Raw genomic sequence first — 18296 nt, forward strand, 5'->3', positions numbered from 1 at the left:
TCAATCATCAGAATGACAGTGCCTAGCAAGAAAATGGTCAGCATACATTAATAACAGTGTTCTCAAGGTTTTGACCTCAAAAACATGAGGCAAACTCCTTGAAGGTGTTTGTAAACTTTGCTGGAAATTATGGTAAATTTCCATATTACAACTTAGCCTTGCTGATGTTTTAATTTAAACTGATGAAAAATAAAGGATGATTTCTTTTTTTAATTCTTCTTATTCCAACACTAAAATAAGTTTAACACAATAGTCATGTCATTCAGTTGAAAGAAAATAAGTTTTGAGATATTCCCCACCTGTCATTTCACAGAATCATAGAATTAAACAGGTTGGGAAAGACCTTCGAGATCATGCAATCCAACCTATCACCTAATGCTTTCTAATTAACTAAACCACGGCACCAAGTGCCTCATCCAGTCTCCTTTTAAACACCTCCAGGGAGGTGACTCCACCACCTCCCCAAGCAGCCTGTTCCAATGCAAATCACTCTCTCTGGCAAGAACTTCTTCCTATCATTTAGTCTAAACCTGCGCTGGTGCAGCTTGAGACTCTGTCCTCTTGCTCTGTGCCTGCTTGCTTGGGAGAAGAGACCAAAGCCACCTGGCTACAGCCTCCTTTCAGGTAGTTGTAGACAGCAATGAAGTTTGTCATAAGCCTCCTCTTCTGCAGGCTGCACACCCCCAGTTCTCCCAACCTCTCCCCACAGGGCTGTGCTCCAGGCCCTTCACCACCCTTGGTGACTTTCTCTGGACACATTCAACCACCTCAACATCTTTCTTAAGTAGATGGGCCCAGAACTAGACACAGTACTCAAGGCGTGGCCTAACCAGTGTTGAGTACAGGGGCAGAAGGACTTCCCACACTTTTCCTCGTCCAGGCCAAGAGGCCATTGGCCTTCTTGGCCACCTGGGCATGGACAGAACCGCAGAATTAAGCAGTCTGAAAAAGACCTCTCGATCATCTAGTCCAACCTATCAGCTAACCCTTCTAATAGACTAAACCATGGCACTAAGTGCCTCATCCAGCCTCCTTTATGCCTGCTCATGTTCAGTCAACTGTTGACCAGTGCTCCCAAGTCCCTCTGCCTGGCTGCTCTCCAGGCACTCTGTCCCCAGCCTGTAGAGCCGCATGGGGATCCTACTGGGGAACGTGCTACTAAAGTCATAATAGTTTCAGACAATTTCCATAGTTATTGTATATTAAGTTCTAGATTATTTTCTGGCATTTTTAAAATAAAACAGTGCAGAATTGAGCAAGTAGATGCAAAGCATAAACAAAATCCTTGGTTTCAGTAACTTAACTTTGTTATTTTTAACACTAGCACTCTGGCAGTGCTGGAAAACTCACCCCACAACACCTGTACACAAAATTAACTGCCCACTTCACTTAGAAAGGCAGTCTGTTGTCCTGAAAAATCTAATATACCAAACCAAAAGTAAAGCAGCATGCACACGGTGACAGGGAGGAATGGTGACTTGATCTGGGAATAAAATCAGATCCTTCAGACCCAGTCAACACTTGACCTCCTGACGTTATGCTGCAACTGGTTCTTGCTTTGTTTTGGGTTTGTTTGAGTTTTGGTCATTTGTTTGTTGTCGTTTGCTTGTTTTTAATAATGCATCCTTTGAACATCTTGCTACGTGAGGGAAGATCGTCTTACCTGGAGTAATAATAATATTATTAGCTTCCTTTATCATTTCAACTGCATTGTCCACGTTGATTTCCGTGTGGGTTCCAGTGATTTCCATAGGCTTCCCACCAGCTGTAGACGTGGTGCCATAGCCCCCTAGTATCACATTTGCAAGGGAACGGTTCATAGCCTGGAAGACAACAGCTAAAGATTAAATCCAAAGATAAAACAGGGGAGATGTCCACAAGTAAAACCTCTGAAAGCACTGAAAGCTTCCTGACAATAGTTTTTATCTGCTGAGTTTGCCTGCTCACAATTCAAAACTGCTTGAAATAGGCTTCTCAAAACAAATACCCAGATTAACACAACAATAGCCAAGCACCATCTTCTAAATCCTTTAAGTACACAAACAATGAGAGTATCCGTATTTCCCTAACACAAAGAGCAAAACAACACAAATAGCAAATATTGGTCTTTGGGCTTAAAAGGGAGGGATACAAAAGAACACATATTCAACGATTTATTTACTTACATGCACGTATGTACACTCACACAATTTTTACAAGGAATTAGGGTAAGTCCATGAGCAACTTAACATATAAGCACAGAACGGCTACACTGACAGCATGGAAACCACGTAGCTCTTACAGGCAGACGCAAAGCTCCTACTGCATCAAAACAGAAAAGAACACAATGAAGCTAAGCAGCCACACAAAACTAGCAAAATGCTAACTCAGAACAAATGCTAATGAACTGAAGGGGGCCCATTAAGTTGCTGGCTGAGCACCAAAGGAGAACAGGAGAACTTAAACTAGGAACTTTTTAAGAGGGAAACACATCCTGAAATTTTTATTCTACTAGATATGTGGCCAGGAAAAGCCACTGGCTAAATGCTTTCACTGGCATGTCTCCCTGCAAGTGTGGTCCTGATGGAAGTATCTGGAAATAGGCAAACAAAAACAGAAAAGAAAGGAAAAAAAAGAACAGGATACATTTGTTCTTTAATTAAACATGTGTGTCATACACCTGGCTGTGCTAGCACAGAAACCACTGTAAAATTTAGGAATGGGTCTGGAGAGACACACACAGCAGAGGAAACATCTATAAAGAAGTACACTTCAGAGTGTCCATTTTCCACTCACATTTCAAACCATGAAACTCCACCTTTTTTTTTTTCACAATAGCCTGAGAAGCTTTGCCATTCTGTGAAACTCATCATCTAGCAAACAAGCAGAACAAAGGTGTTAGGAGAAGTTTTGTTTATCCTGATAAATCATCACTGAGGTACTGTAAGGAAGAAGGTGTGCAACTGCAGTGAAATCAGCATCTTTTTACTATCTGCCTTCCCATGCATCATAATATTAATCCACCAAACAGAAGAACAGACTACACAGCATACTACACAGCAGTGACACATCAGGTAAGACAGTTCAGACAGAAGAATATCCTCTTCAGATGTTATGGACGCTGAGTTTACAAGAAGCAACACTTTCTGCACACACCTAAACAATAGTAAGACCATGCCTACAGAAAGAAATTTGAGAAAATCCACAACAAAGCAAGCATGAGATTGAAGCAGCCTTGCCTGGCTCTGCACCAAAGAACCAGGAAAAGAGGAGGTGAATCTGGCCCAAAAAAAGTGGTACAGAAGGCTTCAAAATGAGCCAAGACCTTAGCAAGGAAAAATAAACCAATGCAGCTAACAACTACTCAGTACAGAGACAGTGTGGAAACTCTTTCACATTGTTTACTACAACACACCACAAACATATGTGCATAAAGTACAAGGCTTCACCATTCACAGATCATCCAACCACCTGCAAAAAGCCCTCTATGAAGTGCATACACAGGTGATACTGGCCAGGATCTCACAGCCCAGAGAAGACCAGACCTTTAATTCTTTAGAACACCAAATCCTTCCACTGTGCCCACAGAAATTGCACAGCTAGGTCAGGTGGTGGGCCACCACACAATTTATTAGACTAACACTGCATCCAGTTCTGGAGCCCCCCTTACAAGAGGGATGTGGAGATGCTGGAGCGTGTCCAGAGAAGGGTCACGAGGATGCTCAGAGGGCTGTGAGCACAGACTGAAAGAGTTGGGGCTGTTCAGTCTGGAGAAGAGGAGGCTCCCAGGTGACCTTGTGGCCTTCCAGGATCTGAAGTGGGCTACAAAAAAGCTGGGGAGGGACTTTTCAGGCTACAAGGGAGTCACAGGACTAGGAGGAATGGAGCAAAGCTGGAGGTGGGGAGAGTCAGCCTGGATGTGGGGAGGAAGTTGTTGAGCAGGAGAGTGGTGAGAGGCTGGAATGGGTTGCCCAGGGAGGTGGCTGAGGCCCCATGGCTGGGGGTGTTCAAGGCGAGGCTGGCTGAGGCTGTGGGCAGCCTGCTCTAGGGTAGGGCTTCCCTGGGCATGGCATGGGGGGGTGGAACTGGATGATCCTTGTGGTCCCTTCCAACCCTGACTGATTCTATGATTCTATTCAATTATATGTGTGTATTTATGTCTGTGTGTTTGTGTATGTAGTTAAATTTACATTTAAAAATACATCCCAAGAGAAATGCAATCAGATTTCATTTTCATAAGGAGACAACAAAATCTTCAAGGAAGAACAAGATTCTTTAAAATTCATACCTGGGAGTGTTCATTTGAAGTAAAACAGAACTTTACTGAGCTTTTCTGAAATTGTTCCTCAAAAGAGATGAAAATGTATAGCACTGAATATTCCTAACACAGTAACAACACTACTTATCAACAGACTTGAAGTAAAAATAGACAGTCAGGGCTCACCATAAGAAAACAAGAGGACAGGAGAACAGCATTATTGACCATATAAGAACACAAAAGCAGAAGTGAGACATACAGAAGCACAGAATTATTGAGGTTGGAGTAGACCTCTGAGATCATCAAGTCCAGTTTGTGACCTAACCACCATATCCACCAGACCACAGCTCTAAGTGCCACATGCAAGCTTTCCTTAAACACCTCCACAGACAGTGCCTCCACCACCTCCCTGGGCAGACCATTCCAGTGTCTAATTCCCCTTTCCATCAGGAAGTGGTTCTTAACATCAAACTTAAACCTCTCCTCGCACAGCTTCACGACATGCCCTCTCCTCTATTCAGGAGCTGCCTGGGAGCAGACCCTGACCCTCACCTTACTACAATCTCCCTTCAGGTAGCTGTAGAATGTGATAAGGTCCCCCCCTGACTCTCCTCTTCTATAAGCTGAACACCCCCAGCTCCCTCAGCCTCTCCCCAGAAGCCTTTCCCTCCAATCCCTTCTGCAGTCTTTCCCAGTAATCTTTCCTCCTTAAAGGACTTAATTAATTTGTACATCAATTGCAAAAAAAAATTAAGAACAAATATGACCAATCAGTTACAATATCTAGTTTTTAACACACGAATTACAGAGAACCAGGAGACTGGCATATGCTGCACTGTGAACAGTCTTAAATCATTATCCCTCCATCTTCGACAACAAAGAGGAGAGCGACGGACGAAAAGAACAGACTTCAGTACAAATATTCCACAGAAAAGGAGACCATTACTAAGGAGATGTGATTCGCGAGAGCTGCAGCTCAAGTTTGCCCTGACACAGACATCAGCATCAGCAACTAACGCAAGTCTGCTGCCTCCCGGCGGCTCTTCGAAGCAGCTGCTCCGAAGAAAGTACCACTCGCTACACTTCCACGAACCTTTAGCATATTCTCTCATCAAACGAAACATTTTGTTTAAAGGAGCTCCCTACTTGAAATATCTCCTGCTGATAAATGTTACCTTAGGCATAAATTTAGAACACTGGAGAATGATATGAGTAAAAACTGCTGAGGACAACTGTTTGTGCCCAGACCCCGACTTTTAATGTCACGGGATCATAGGATGTCAGGGGTTAGAAGAGATCCAAAGAGGGCATCGAGTCCAACCCCCCCTGCCAGAGCAGGACCATACAATCTAGTTCAGGTCACATAGGAACACATCCAGACAGGACTTGAAAGTCTCCAGAGAAGGAGACTCCTTCTCTGGGGAGCCTGTTCCAGCACTCTGTGACACTTACAGTAAAGAAGTTCCCCCTTGTGTTGAGGTGGAACCTCTTTTGCTGTAGCTTACATCCATTGCTCCTTGTCCTGTCACAGACAGCAAGTGAGCAAAGGCTGTCACACTCCTCCTGACACCCAGCCCTCAAGTACTTATTAACATTTACTAGATTCCCTCTTTCCTCAACTTTGAAGGAAAGTATCTCTCAAAACCAGTGAGATTAGTGACTTCCAGTCCAACAGTTTCAATTTTCTAATCTGTAAACACCTAGCAGTTTGGTCATCTTCCCAGCAAACATACTGAATGAAGGTTTTCATTAGTTGGAAAGCAAGCACCAAATTCCTGCTGCTTCTTACCACACACATGATGTAAGAGAGGATGGCTCCAGAGGAGCCAATGAGTGCACCAACAATGGTCAGCAAGTTGTTGTTCAGTAGGAAGCCCTCGGCACACAGAGCCCATCCAGAATAACTGTTCAGGACAGTAATAACTACAGGCATGTCAGCACCTCCAATAGCTGCTGTTAAAGTGACACCCTGGAAAAGGAAATAAAATATGAGCCATGACTAAGGAGAACATGCAGCAAACACAGCCTGCAGCACTGGAAAATAAATACCAAGCTACTTACTAACCTAGACAAGTATTTTCAATGTAGGACACATCAAATTGCAGCTAGGATTGGACTTACAATTCTTCCTGTTCTCTCTCAAAAGGCAGGTACTCCACTGCCCCTATTCTGTGCTTAATCACACATTCTTATGTGCAAAAATACCCTACCAGCTACATGGAACTATTCCCATCCTGAAAGGATTCATAACGAGCAGTCTTCAGGGCAAATTTTGCAACAGCTGCTGTAATGAATGGGGGAAGTTGCACAAGGGAATAATCTTACAAAGTTATTGTGATAAACTGCAGATGCAGGGCTTCTTTAAGTATTTTTAAGTACAAACATTCCAAAAAGTCTTTTTAGAGTATCAGTCTGTCACAGAAAAGGCTCCACCTAGTCATAGCTGAAAAAAAATGTAATTTTACACATATAAACCTGTTCTCAGAAACTGTTCTGGTTTACAGACAGATTTAAGGAAGTTCTACTTGCTGCAGCAAGTTGGCACACAGGCACTATGACAATTGGACTTAGGATTGTAAAATACAGTCATTAAGAGGAAACTTAAAAAGCTAAAGAACAAACTGCTTGTTTACATTTGTTTCATCTCCTACAATCCCCCAACTTACCATTATGGCTGAGAGAGCTGACACAGAACCTAAGCAAGTAATTCCTGTTGTGTAACTAGGATCCATCATGTATGGAACCATTCCACCAATGCTAGCAGCCAGTAATCCTGCATTCAATGCATGTCGACCAGGCAAGAGCAGTGGTGCAGAATTGAGGATACCTGCAACCAAATGCATATTCAGAAACTGAAACTGACACATATATGCGGGAGGGATTGTCTCTTGCCTTTAGAGGAGATTCATAGAATCATAGAATCAACCAGGTTGGAAGAGACCTCCAAGATCACCCAGTCCAACCTAGCACCCAGCCCTATCCAATCAACCAGACCATGGCACTAAGTGCCTCAGCCAGGCTTTGCTTCAACACCTCCAGGCACAGCAACTCCACCACCTCCCTGGGCAGCCCATTCCAATGCCAATCACTCTTTCTGAGAACAACTACCTCCTAACATCCAGCCTATACTTTCCCCTGGCACAACTTGAGACTGTGTCCCCTTCTTCTGTTGCTGCTTGCCTGGGAGAAGAGACTAACCCCCCACCTGGCTATAATGTCCCTTCAGGTAGTTGTAGACAGCAATGAGGTCACCCCTGAGCCTCCTCTTCTGCAGGCTGCACACCCCCAGCTCCCTCAGTCTCTCCTCATAGGATTTATGTTCCAGGCCCCTCACCAGCTTTGTTGCCCTTCTCTGGACACCTTCCAGCACCTCAACATCTCTCTTGAATTGAGGGGCCAGAACTGGACACAGTACTCAAGGTATGGCTTGACCAGTGTTGAGTACAGGGGAAGAATAACCTCCCTTGTCCTACTGGCCACACTGCTCCTGATGCATCAGCAAAATAAAAACTAAAGAAAAGAGGAGGAGCAGAAGATAAATAAGTTAGTTGACATTGTGACCTTGTACTGACTCGGTATTGCAACAGATCGAATCTTTCAATCTTGCTCTAAGTTCTCAAACAGTCCTATCTAAGCTGTTGGTTTATGTCCTAAACTTGATGAAATGCTTCAGAACAATCACACAAAATGCTTCCTCGTTTGAAAAGCCTTTTATAAAAATAATTAAAAACAAAACAAAACAAATAAACAAACAAAAAAAATCCACCAAACTTTCATTCTGGGCCCAAACCTTTGCACGTTCAGTAAGATTTTTAGTAATAGAAAAATCTCAGCTGACACTTTTTAGTACAGGTGTTACCATAATCTCTCAAAACCCATGCATTCAGAAATACATGACTATGGAGATAATCCAAAATACAATACACTCCTGCTTTCAAATGCTTTCATTTAACCAGTGCCCTTCAGTCACAAATACTTCCCATAGCTTCCCACATTGGAAGAGGCTCAAGGAGAAAAGTGGGGGGCCAGTATTTGTGTGATTCAGTTTAAAAAGACAATTACATATTTATTTTCACCCTAGGTTCAGTAAACAAAACAGTGAAGAGCAAAAACAGTGCAAGTTTCTCTGCTATTTTTGGTGTAAGTAATTAGATCATTTATGTCTCATTTAAGCTTAGCTGAATTCCAGGGAAAGAATGAACTGATGGTCTCAAGCTAGGGGTCAAAGTCTGTGACCTACTACCTCCAGTTCAATAGCATGTATAAGCTCATTATTTCATACAATGCTGATAAGAAAATGCAAGTGGAACAATGAAACAAAAACAAAGAGAAAACCATAATTGTAGAGTGAGTGTAAAGAGGCAGTGAAGTTCACCAGGGACACATGCACAAATCACCAAGTGAGTACAGGAAGTATGATGGAGAAGAGGGGAAAAAATAACTGAGGAGAAATAAATAACTAACTACTTAGCAGAAATACATAATACTGACAAAACCTTCAAAAGATAATTAGAGAAGATAGCTTTCCATCTATGTCATGCATCCTTCTTCAATGGCTGGTCTCAAATGCTGAAGAAAGTAAGCAGATGTTTCCCAGAGGAACTACTGCAAAGCTAATAACAGGGTTGTAATATGAAGCTCTTAGCTGGAATTTCTTAGTAGAGGCATAATCTCATTCTCTCAAAAGCTGTGTGCTTACAAAAACCAAAAATAAATGCAATAAACCCTCACATGCATAATCATAGAATCATACAGTCAACCAGGTTGGAAGAGACCTCCAAGATCATCCAGTCCAACCTAGCACCCAGCCCTAGCCAGTCAACCAGACCATGGCACTAAGTGCCTCACCCAGGCTTTGCTTCAACACCTCCAGGCACGGTGCCTCCACCACCTCCCTGGGCAGCCCATTCCAATGCCAATCACTCTCTCTGCCAACAACTTCCTACTAACATCCAGCCTCGACCTCCCCCCGCACAACTTGAGACTGTGTCCCCTTGTTCTACTGCTGGTTGCCTGGCAGAAGAGACCAACCCCCACCTGGCTTCAATGTCCCCTCAGGTAGTTGTAGACAGCAATGAGGTCACCCCTGAGCCTCCTCTTCTCCAGGCTGCACACCCCCAGCTCCCTCAGCCTCGCCTCATAGGATTTGTGTTCCAGGCCCCTCACCAGCTTTGTTGCCCTTCTCTGGACATGCTCCAGCACCTCAACATCTTTCTTGAACCGAGGTGCTGAATCAAGAATAAGTACTTTATTAAAAATATGTATTTAGTAAACTAGTAAGAGGTATGGAGCATGGAGTTTTCACAGTAAAGAAATAGACACTGGACTGGATGGTTCACAGTGAGGCAGTCTCGACTGAATACACCCACTAAAATGAAGCCTACAATGTCAAGAACAAAGTCATAGAATCATAGAATCAACTAGGTTGGAAGAGACCTCCAAGATCATCCAGTCCAACCTAGCACCCAATCCTGCCCAATCAACTAGACCATGGCACTAAGTGCCTCAGCCAGGCTTTGCTTGAACACCTCCACGCACAGTAACCACCACCTCCCTGGGCAGCCCATTCCTATGCCAATCACTCTCTCTGACAACAACTTCCTCCTAACATCCAGCCTAGACCTCCCCTGGCACAACTTGTTCTATTGCTGCTTGCCTGGCAGAAGAGCCCAACCCCACCTGGCTACAGCCTCCCTTCAGGTAGTTGTAGACAGCAATGAGGTCACCCCTGAGCCTCCTCTGCTGCAGGCTGCACACCCCTAGCTCCCTCAGCCTCTCCTCACAGGGCTGTGCTCCAGGCTCCTCATCAGCTTTGTTGCCCTTCTCTAGACATGTTCCAGCACCTCAACATCTCTCTTGAATTGAGGAGCCCAGATTTGGACACAGCACTCAAGATATGTGTCCCAGGTTGAGACTATAGGGTTAAAATTTTTCTGGGGACTAGAAGATTGCTATTCAAGCCCACAATTCTGCTACCTCCTTATAAACTCACAACAAGGTCAGTTCGTCCTCTTTTCCTCCTCCTCCTGACTTGTGCGTATGGAAGGAGCCACTGTATCAGGAAGAATATGTAAGCAGTAGGCCTCCAGAGGTTTGTTTAGGCCTCTTTGGATGGCAGAGGCATTGGAGGGGAGGATTGGAGCACTGGAGAATATTTAATTTAGTTTTTTTGGGATGGGGGGAAATTCAAGGGGGTTGCCAGGGATGTGGTAATTGCTTTATAATGTCTAGCTCTGTGTTTTCTCTCTCTAAATATAATTCTGTATTTTCTCTCCAATTTTGATTTGAGAGTTTAATTTCTGTTGGCTCTCTTTAAAAAAACATGACAATGTGGCCTCAGCAGTGTTGAGTACAGGGGCAGAATAATCTCCCTTGTCCTGCTGGCCACACTGTTCCTGATGCAGGCCAGGATGCCATTGGCTCTCTTGGCCACCTGGGCACACTGCTGCCTCATGTTCACCTACTCTCTACCAGTATCCCCAGGTCCCTTTCCTCCTGGCTGCTCTCCAGCCACTCTGTCCCCAGCCTGTAGTGCTGCTTGGGGTTGTTGTGGCCAAAGTGCAGAACTCTGCACTTGGCCTTGTTAAATCTCCTAAGCATTAGCAGTGCTTACTGAGCCCAGCAACACCAGGGTTTGAATTCAAATGTCTGCTTACAAACATAGAATCTCATAGAATGTCTGCTTAGAAACAGGTCTTTGCAATCATAAAAGTTCAATGAAATCAATCAGAGCAACAGTATCAGGTGGTGCCTTAACAACAGTAAAGCAACACTTATTTCTAGCCAAGATGCATTGAGAGAATCTTACATAACTTACTAATTAACAGTAGTAGTATGTCCCAGCACTGAAGACAAACTTTTCAAAATTGGAGCTGTACAGAAATTAAATGAAATTAAAAAGAGAACACTACACACAAAAGGATTAAACATGTAACTTCCACGTGATACAAAACACAGGATTTGTACACAGAACCCAAGCACACAGAACCCTAAAGGCAGAGCTAAATGCTGGGGGAAGCAAAAACCTGGAACTGTTCTGAATGGACATCCTCACCTTGCAGTTTTCCATAAGCAACAAGAGAGCCGCTGAAAGTCACTCCACCAATGTACGTGCCAAGGTATGCCACAATCTTGGTGAGGTTTGCAGCTGGATCAGTAGCAAAGTGAGGATACTCAATCATGTATTCTGCCACACAGGTGAGAACAGCAGCCAAACCGACCAAACTATGGAAAGCAGCCACTAGCTGAGGCAGATCTGTAATCTGGATGCGTTTAGCAATTGTCAAACCTATTGAGTCAAAGATAGGAAAGGAAGTCTTACAAAACACAACCAATTTGTGCAGTTAGAAATTAGTGTATCATGGTTCGGTGTGCAATGGATACAGGAACAAAAAGGTCTGCTTCAATGGAAAATAAATGCTCCACACTACTAATTACTATGGTACTTAATTGGAAGCTGCCTATATGCATTTTGTGCAATGAGGGTATGATGGAAATTAGGAGATTAAAGAATACCATGTTATTAAAAACTTCAATAAACACTGAGGCATTCAGTTATTTTCTGTGATGAAAGCACTGTGTGAAAAAGGGAATTTGGCAGCATTGAGTCAGCCACAGAAGTTATGAAGCTGGGCAAGTGTATAGGGTTAACCCTCCAGGAGGATTAACCCTGAACCTGACCCTAGGTGGTCTTGACCCTTCCCCAGGGGTGGGTCTGAACACCACCAGGTGATGGTTAGCCCACTCCCCCTTCCTGTCCCATCAAAGCAGGGAGATTTCTTGTTTCACTCTCTCTCTGCAGCTCTCTCTGCATCCCCTCTGCATCCCTGTATACCACCATTACCATCAGTTCCTGGTTTCTTTTTGTTTCACCACATGGCCATCACCCATGAGGTGGACAAAGCCATCACCATCACAATAAGGTTGTATTTATATTTTCTGTGTTTGCTATTTTTCCTTCTCTAACCTTTTGTAACCTCCCTACCTCAGATACCTTTTTAAGTTATTGTTAAACTTTTTAACTTCCAAATCAAGTCAGATTGATTTATTTGGGTGTGCTTACTTCTCTCTCTCTCTCTCCATCTAATCCCTTTCTTTTGGGAAAGAAGGAGAAGAGGGAAGGGCACTCTATAAAATTGTTATTGATTCTATCAAATTTATCTGAGTCTCTGGAAATTTAAATTAGAACCAAGACAGCAAGTTTATTCACTTCTCTGCACATCCAGTTTTCTTAAGAGGGATGACAGACTCTGGTTTTCCATCACTCTCCCTGTTCTTTACAACATACTGATGCACTAATAAAAGCCCTGGGACTTAGGACACACTTGCAAAATGACATGCATGAGCCATAAACCTAAGTTAGACAAGTCACCTGTGACCTATACACAGGTGGGTTCTTTCACATATATGCACCTTGTATAAATGGATGTACAGAATGCAGTTGACAGCATCATACACTTACCTATGGTGCCACCAAGTGCCATTGCGCCTGACATCTGTGCCAACAATTCAGGTGATGGCTTAAGGCCTCCAAGAGTTGCTGCTAAACCTCCTGCAACACCAATCATACCCAAAGCATTTCCAAGACGAGCTGTTCCTTGGGTGGACAGACCAGCCAGGGCACCAACACAGCATAAGCCTGAGCCCAGATACATCACCTTTAAAGTAAGAAAAACATTATTACATTGTGATGGTTTGGGTGTTATCTGCCTCCCCCACCCAGACTAGACTCAGATGGCTGGAAATTAAGGAATAAACCCTCATATTCACAGCTTAGCACAATATACAAGCAGGTACTTATAATATTTACAGCTATATACAGAAATATACAAGTTAAAAGTAATACAGAAACACCACAGCCTTCCCAGAAAGCAGAGACCCCAGGAAGGGCTCCCAACCACCCTTCCACCTTCTTTCCACCTCTCTACCTCACCCCAGAGTCTGCCTTATGTGCAAGGTGAGTTTGGAGGATCAGCAAGGGGGGATCAGAAGCAGAAGGATTAGTTATACAGATCCAAGAAGAAGGGGGAAAAAAAGCACAGACACTGACTCCAACAGAGACATTCTGTCTTATCTATATTTGTGTTCTTGCTTTTATACATCTCAGCAAGGCTGTAAGTGAAGTAGACATCACCACTGTTTTCTTTTCACAGCCCAGAATCTAATTTTTCTCATTAAAATATTCCAATTTGGCTCAAACTAGCACATATATGTAATAAATTGCATAACCATTAAAAAAATCTCTGATCACTACACAAAAAGTTGGTTTCCCTCAAATGTGTGCAAGTCATATTTCTCAAGCAAAGTCAGAACTCTTGAAAGTGCTGCACAGGATATAACTTCAGACAATTAAAAAACAATATCTATTAATTTATTTTTTTTTCCCACTGTAAGAACTTGATTTATCTGCAATGTGAATACTAAAATTGAGGCAGGCCGATTTTCCTCACTGGTTGAGGTGCATGTTTTTGTTTTCAGCACAAGCCCAAAGCAAAATGGCCCTGTTTGTTACAGGAATAGAATCATTGAATCAACTAGGTTGGAAGAGACCTCCAAGATCATCCACTCCAGCCTAGCACCCAGCCCTAGCCAATCAACCAGACCATGGCACTAAGTGCCTCAGCCAGGCTTTGCTTCAACACCTCCAGGGATGGCAACTCCACCACTTCCCTGGGCAGCCCATTCCAATGCCAATCACTCTCTCTGGCAACAACTTCCTCCTAACATCCAGCCTAGACCTCCCTCAGCACAACTTGAGACTGTGTCCCCTTGTTCTGTTCCTGCTTGCCTGGGAGAAGAGACCAACCCCCACCTGGCTACAGCCTCCCTTCAGGTAGTTGTAGACAGCAATGAGGTCTGCCCTGAACCTCCTCTTCTCCAGGCTAAACAATCCCAGCTCCATCAGCCTCAGAAGGAGAAATTCTATGAGAATACTCTCATAGAATCACAGAATCAACCAGGTTGGGAGAGACGTCTCCAAGCCCGTCCAGTCCGACCTATCCCCCAGCCCTAGCCAATCAACCAGACCATGGCACTAAGTGCCTCATTCAGTCTTTTCTTGAACACCTCCAGGGACAGCAACTCCACCACCTCCCCTGGGCAGCCCATTCCAATGGCAAATCATCCTGTTTTGAAAATAATGCAAACTAAATTAAATGAACTAAGATGTGCTTGTCTATGCACTAAAGAAAAAATCAAATGTGTTATAAGACTCTGGCATATAGGTACATTTGGATTCATTTTTTCCTAAACACAAATGGCAACACACATTATTTTGTCTTACTATTAAAACAAAGGCAAGCATCCTAGGGTGCCAGAAGTGTATCCAGCAAATAAAGAGAGGTTTTCCTCCCCCTGTACTCTGCCCTGCTGAGACCTCACCTGGAATATTTCATTCAGTTTTGGGATCTCCAGTTCAGGAGGGACAGAGACCTACCCAAAAGAGTCTAAGGGAGGACTATGAAGATGATGAAGGGGCTGGAGCACTGCTCTGGGAGGAGAAGCTTAGCAACCTGGGGCTTTTTGTTCTGGTGAAGAGAAGACTTGGAGGGGGTCTAATCAATGTTTATAAATATCTGAGGGCTGGGGGTCAAGAGGGAGAGGGAAAAATCTTCTCAGTTGCACCCTGGGATAGGACAATAGGTGATGGCTATAAATGTGATGAAGAACTTCTTTACTGTAAGGGTGACAGAGTGCTGGAACAGGCTGCCCAAAGAGATTGTGGAGTCTCCTTTTCTGGAGCCTTTCAAGTCCTGTCTGGATGTGCTCCTGTGTGACCTGATCTAGATTCTATGGTCCTGCTCTGGCAGGGGGTTGGACTCAATGATCTATAGAGGTCTCTTCTACCGTCTAACATCCTGTGAGCCTGTGAGAAGTCTACCATACAGGTGCAATCCTTGTACATTCTTCTGTGCTGAAATCTCACCCCATTCAGAGGTCATACCTCGTTTAACTAACAGATCAGGTCAAACTTTCAGACATATTTATACCAATGATTGATTTCTGTAGTTACTTTAATATTTAAGCTGTAATTTAGAAATGCTGTCCAATAACTAACAAAGTATCTATAGCATTACCAAAAAAAAAAACAAACAAAATAAAACCCAGCACTGCAAAGCTTTTCAAATTTGCAGACTCAGCAACTGGATTATGACTGCAAACTAGATCAGAGCTTCTGCTTGGCCACACTGAAATATGTAGCTGATGAAGACTATGCTAGCAGTAATAGCGATTTGCTCTCTACTCCTCAGAGTAAGCAATGAAGAAGCACACTGTGCTGTGAACAGTGAGCTGAAAGACACAAAGTTATCTTCTCACCTGTTCAATATTATAGCCACTGCTGAGAGCAGCTGCATAGCCTCCTACAAATACAGCACCAGGAAGCAGGTAGAGGTAATTGTACTCTGGCGGATCTGTGGGGCGTTTGAACATATCCAGCATTCTCTGTGTAACTAGAAACCCACCTGGCCAAAGTAAAGGAACAATTTTACCACAGTAAAATCTGAAACCAGGCTGGAAGAGAAGTATTTGGTTAAGCCATATTACCACACAATTAGCAACTGACACCAACAAAGCCTCTCAAAAGCTGGTAGTCTGGGAAGTGAAGCTGTAAACAGAGTGAGATCCTGTCATGTTTTTTAAGTTTTGGAGGAAATTCATAAAAGCAGGAGCTGGGAAGCCTGAAACACTTGCTCTGGCTTGAGAAGACTATTATCCTGACTGTTAAGAGACAGCTTAAGGTTATGGCTGTGTTCTCTTCCCCATCTACTCTAGGGAAATGCAGTGTTTGTAAGACAAATTGCTCATTTTCCTATCTTTTTCATTCATGAAGCTGGGACTCCTGAAGCTCAAGCAAGCAGAGATTTCTTCTAAGGCACTATGTAAAGGGTTACCCCTCCTGGGGGTGGTCTGAACCTGACCCCAGGTGTGGGGTTAGCCCACTCCCACTTCCTCTCTAGACTTTCTATGAAGACAGAGGAACTTCCTGTTTCTCTCTCTGCCCTCCCTGCCTGCCAGCACCACCCTTGCTCCTGCTGCTTCTGTTTTGCCACGTGGTCACCCCACCACACGGTGGACAACCCCTTCCTGAGTCTACCTCCATCCACTACCATCAATCTGTTTGTATATGTATTTTGTAACTTGTTTCCTTCCCTATAACTTTTGTAACTCTTCTTCCTTTAAATACTTTTTACTTATCATTAAAGTTTTTGTTTTAACTTCCAAACTGAAGCAAGACTATTCTTTGGGTGTTTTACCTTTTTTTTTCCCCTCTCTATATCTAATTCCTTTCTTTTCCAAAAGGGGAAGAGGGGAAAGCATCCTATTACTGTATTGTTTCTGTTAGGTATTTTGAGTCTCTGGGAAGATTAAACTAGAACCAATACACAACAGTGTATTTTTCAAGTAGGAGAAAGGAGTACAAAAGGCAAATACAAATGCCATCTGGGGATATAAAGGAAAGGGTATTTCATATGATACTGTAGAAGGAAAAAGCAGATTCAAATGTTTCCCTAAAGAAATGCTACACAGGTGTAACACAGGCTACAGGGTGTGCAGATAACTGCTATGAAAACTTGCGAGAGGGAGTGGGGGGATCTTACTGGTAGATACATTCAGACCCTATTCCCAGGACAGCATTTCTGGAGTCTGTATAATGACAAAAGTGGAAGAAAAAATATTTACATGAGTGCTTTAAAGTTACCCTCAGGAGAAAACCTAACATCCTTACCTGCAATATTGACTGAAGAGATAAAGGCTGAAAGCACTGCTAGGCTTTGAGGAGTGTTTTCAGGCAGATAGTTTCCTCCCATCAACACTAGCCCACCAACTGCAGTGAGTCCTATTTAAAAGAGAGGAGTGTTACTGAATCTTAAAAAGCTTCAGACTCAGAAATTTCCTTTCAGCTGTCCCACAGATAACAGGAAACTCAAATTTTGACCTGTATACCACATTACAACTTAAACAAAGATTACCATAGGCTTTTTTTTCCCTCTTGAAACAATTGGTCTATGAATACAGCTTTGAAGTACAGTGGCTCAAGCACAGAGCCAGACTGCAGTCAGAGCCAGACTGCAAGTACACATTCGATTAAAAAAAAAAATCTTTGGTTTTAACAGTCATGGTAGATCACCTGTCACATACATACGATCACAGATGATAAAGTCATAGAATCACAGAAATAGCCAGGTTGGAAGAGACCTCCAAGATCATTCACTCCAACCTAGCACCCAGCCCTAGCCAATCAATCAGACCATGGCACTAAGTGCCTCATCCAGGCTTTGCTTGAACACCTCCAGGCACAGTGACTCCACCACCGACCTGGGCAGCCCATTCCAATGCAGTCTCTCTGGCAAGAACTTCCTCCAAATACCCAACCTAGATCCCCCCTGGCACAATTTGAGACTGTGTCTCCTCATTCTGTTGCTGGTTGCCTGGCAGAAGAGACTAACCCCCACCAGGCTACAGCCTCCCTTCAGGTAGTTGTACACAGCAATGAGATCTTACATATTTATCCAGTTATGAATCCTATGGGTCACATATGAAGTATTTTTTCCCTGCTCTTTCAAAACAGTTCAAAGAGAAGAACAAAGAATGCAGAAAACAAGAAATGTAAGTTATTTTCAGAGCAACATTTTGAGAAACTAGAGGAAAGATGGTTTCTAAGAAAGGAGAGGCTGAGCACTTCAGGTAAAAGACATTTCAAAGCAAACAAGTTGAGAGAGAAAGATTAGAATCATAGAATCAACCAGGTTGGAAGAGACCTCCAAGATCATCCACTCCAACCTATCCCCCAGGCCTAGACAATCAACCAGACCATGGCACTAAGTGCCTCAGCCAGGCTTTGCTTGAACACCTCCAGGGACAGAGACTCCACCACCTCCCTGGGCAGCCCATTCCAATGCCAATCACTCTCTCTGACAACAACTTCCTCCTAACAGCCAGCCTAGACCTCCCCTGCCACAACTGCAGACTGTGTCCCCTTGTTCTATTGCTGGTTGCCTGGCAGAAGAGGCCACTCCCCACCTGGCTACAATGTCCCTTCAGGTAGCTGCAGACAGCA

At 43.6% G+C, this 18296-nt stretch overlaps 1 protein-coding gene across 1 annotated transcript in view; it reads right to left on the reverse strand.

Moving 5' to 3' along the window:
• The window catches only part of NNT (nicotinamide nucleotide transhydrogenase), a 67757-nt gene that overhangs the window by 19388 nt on the left and 30073 nt on the right, over nt 1-18296 (reverse strand). The window contains exons 12-18 of the mRNA XM_064140006.1: nt 16965-17075; nt 15554-15699; nt 12699-12894; nt 11292-11525; nt 6904-7064; nt 6027-6206; nt 1664-1823 (exon numbers count right to left, since the gene is read on the reverse strand). Coding sequence (XP_063996076.1) covers nt 1664-1823; nt 6027-6206; nt 6904-7064; nt 11292-11525; nt 12699-12894; nt 15554-15699; nt 16965-17075 — 1188 coding nt within the window. The remainder of the gene's footprint in view (nt 1-1663; nt 1824-6026; nt 6207-6903; nt 7065-11291; nt 11526-12698; nt 12895-15553; nt 15700-16964; nt 17076-18296) is intronic.

Source organism: Pogoniulus pusillus, chromosome Z, assembly GCF_015220805.1.
Source record: "Pogoniulus pusillus isolate bPogPus1 chromosome Z, bPogPus1.pri, whole genome shotgun sequence".
Taxonomy (NCBI): domain Eukaryota; kingdom Metazoa; phylum Chordata; class Aves; order Piciformes; family Lybiidae; genus Pogoniulus; species Pogoniulus pusillus.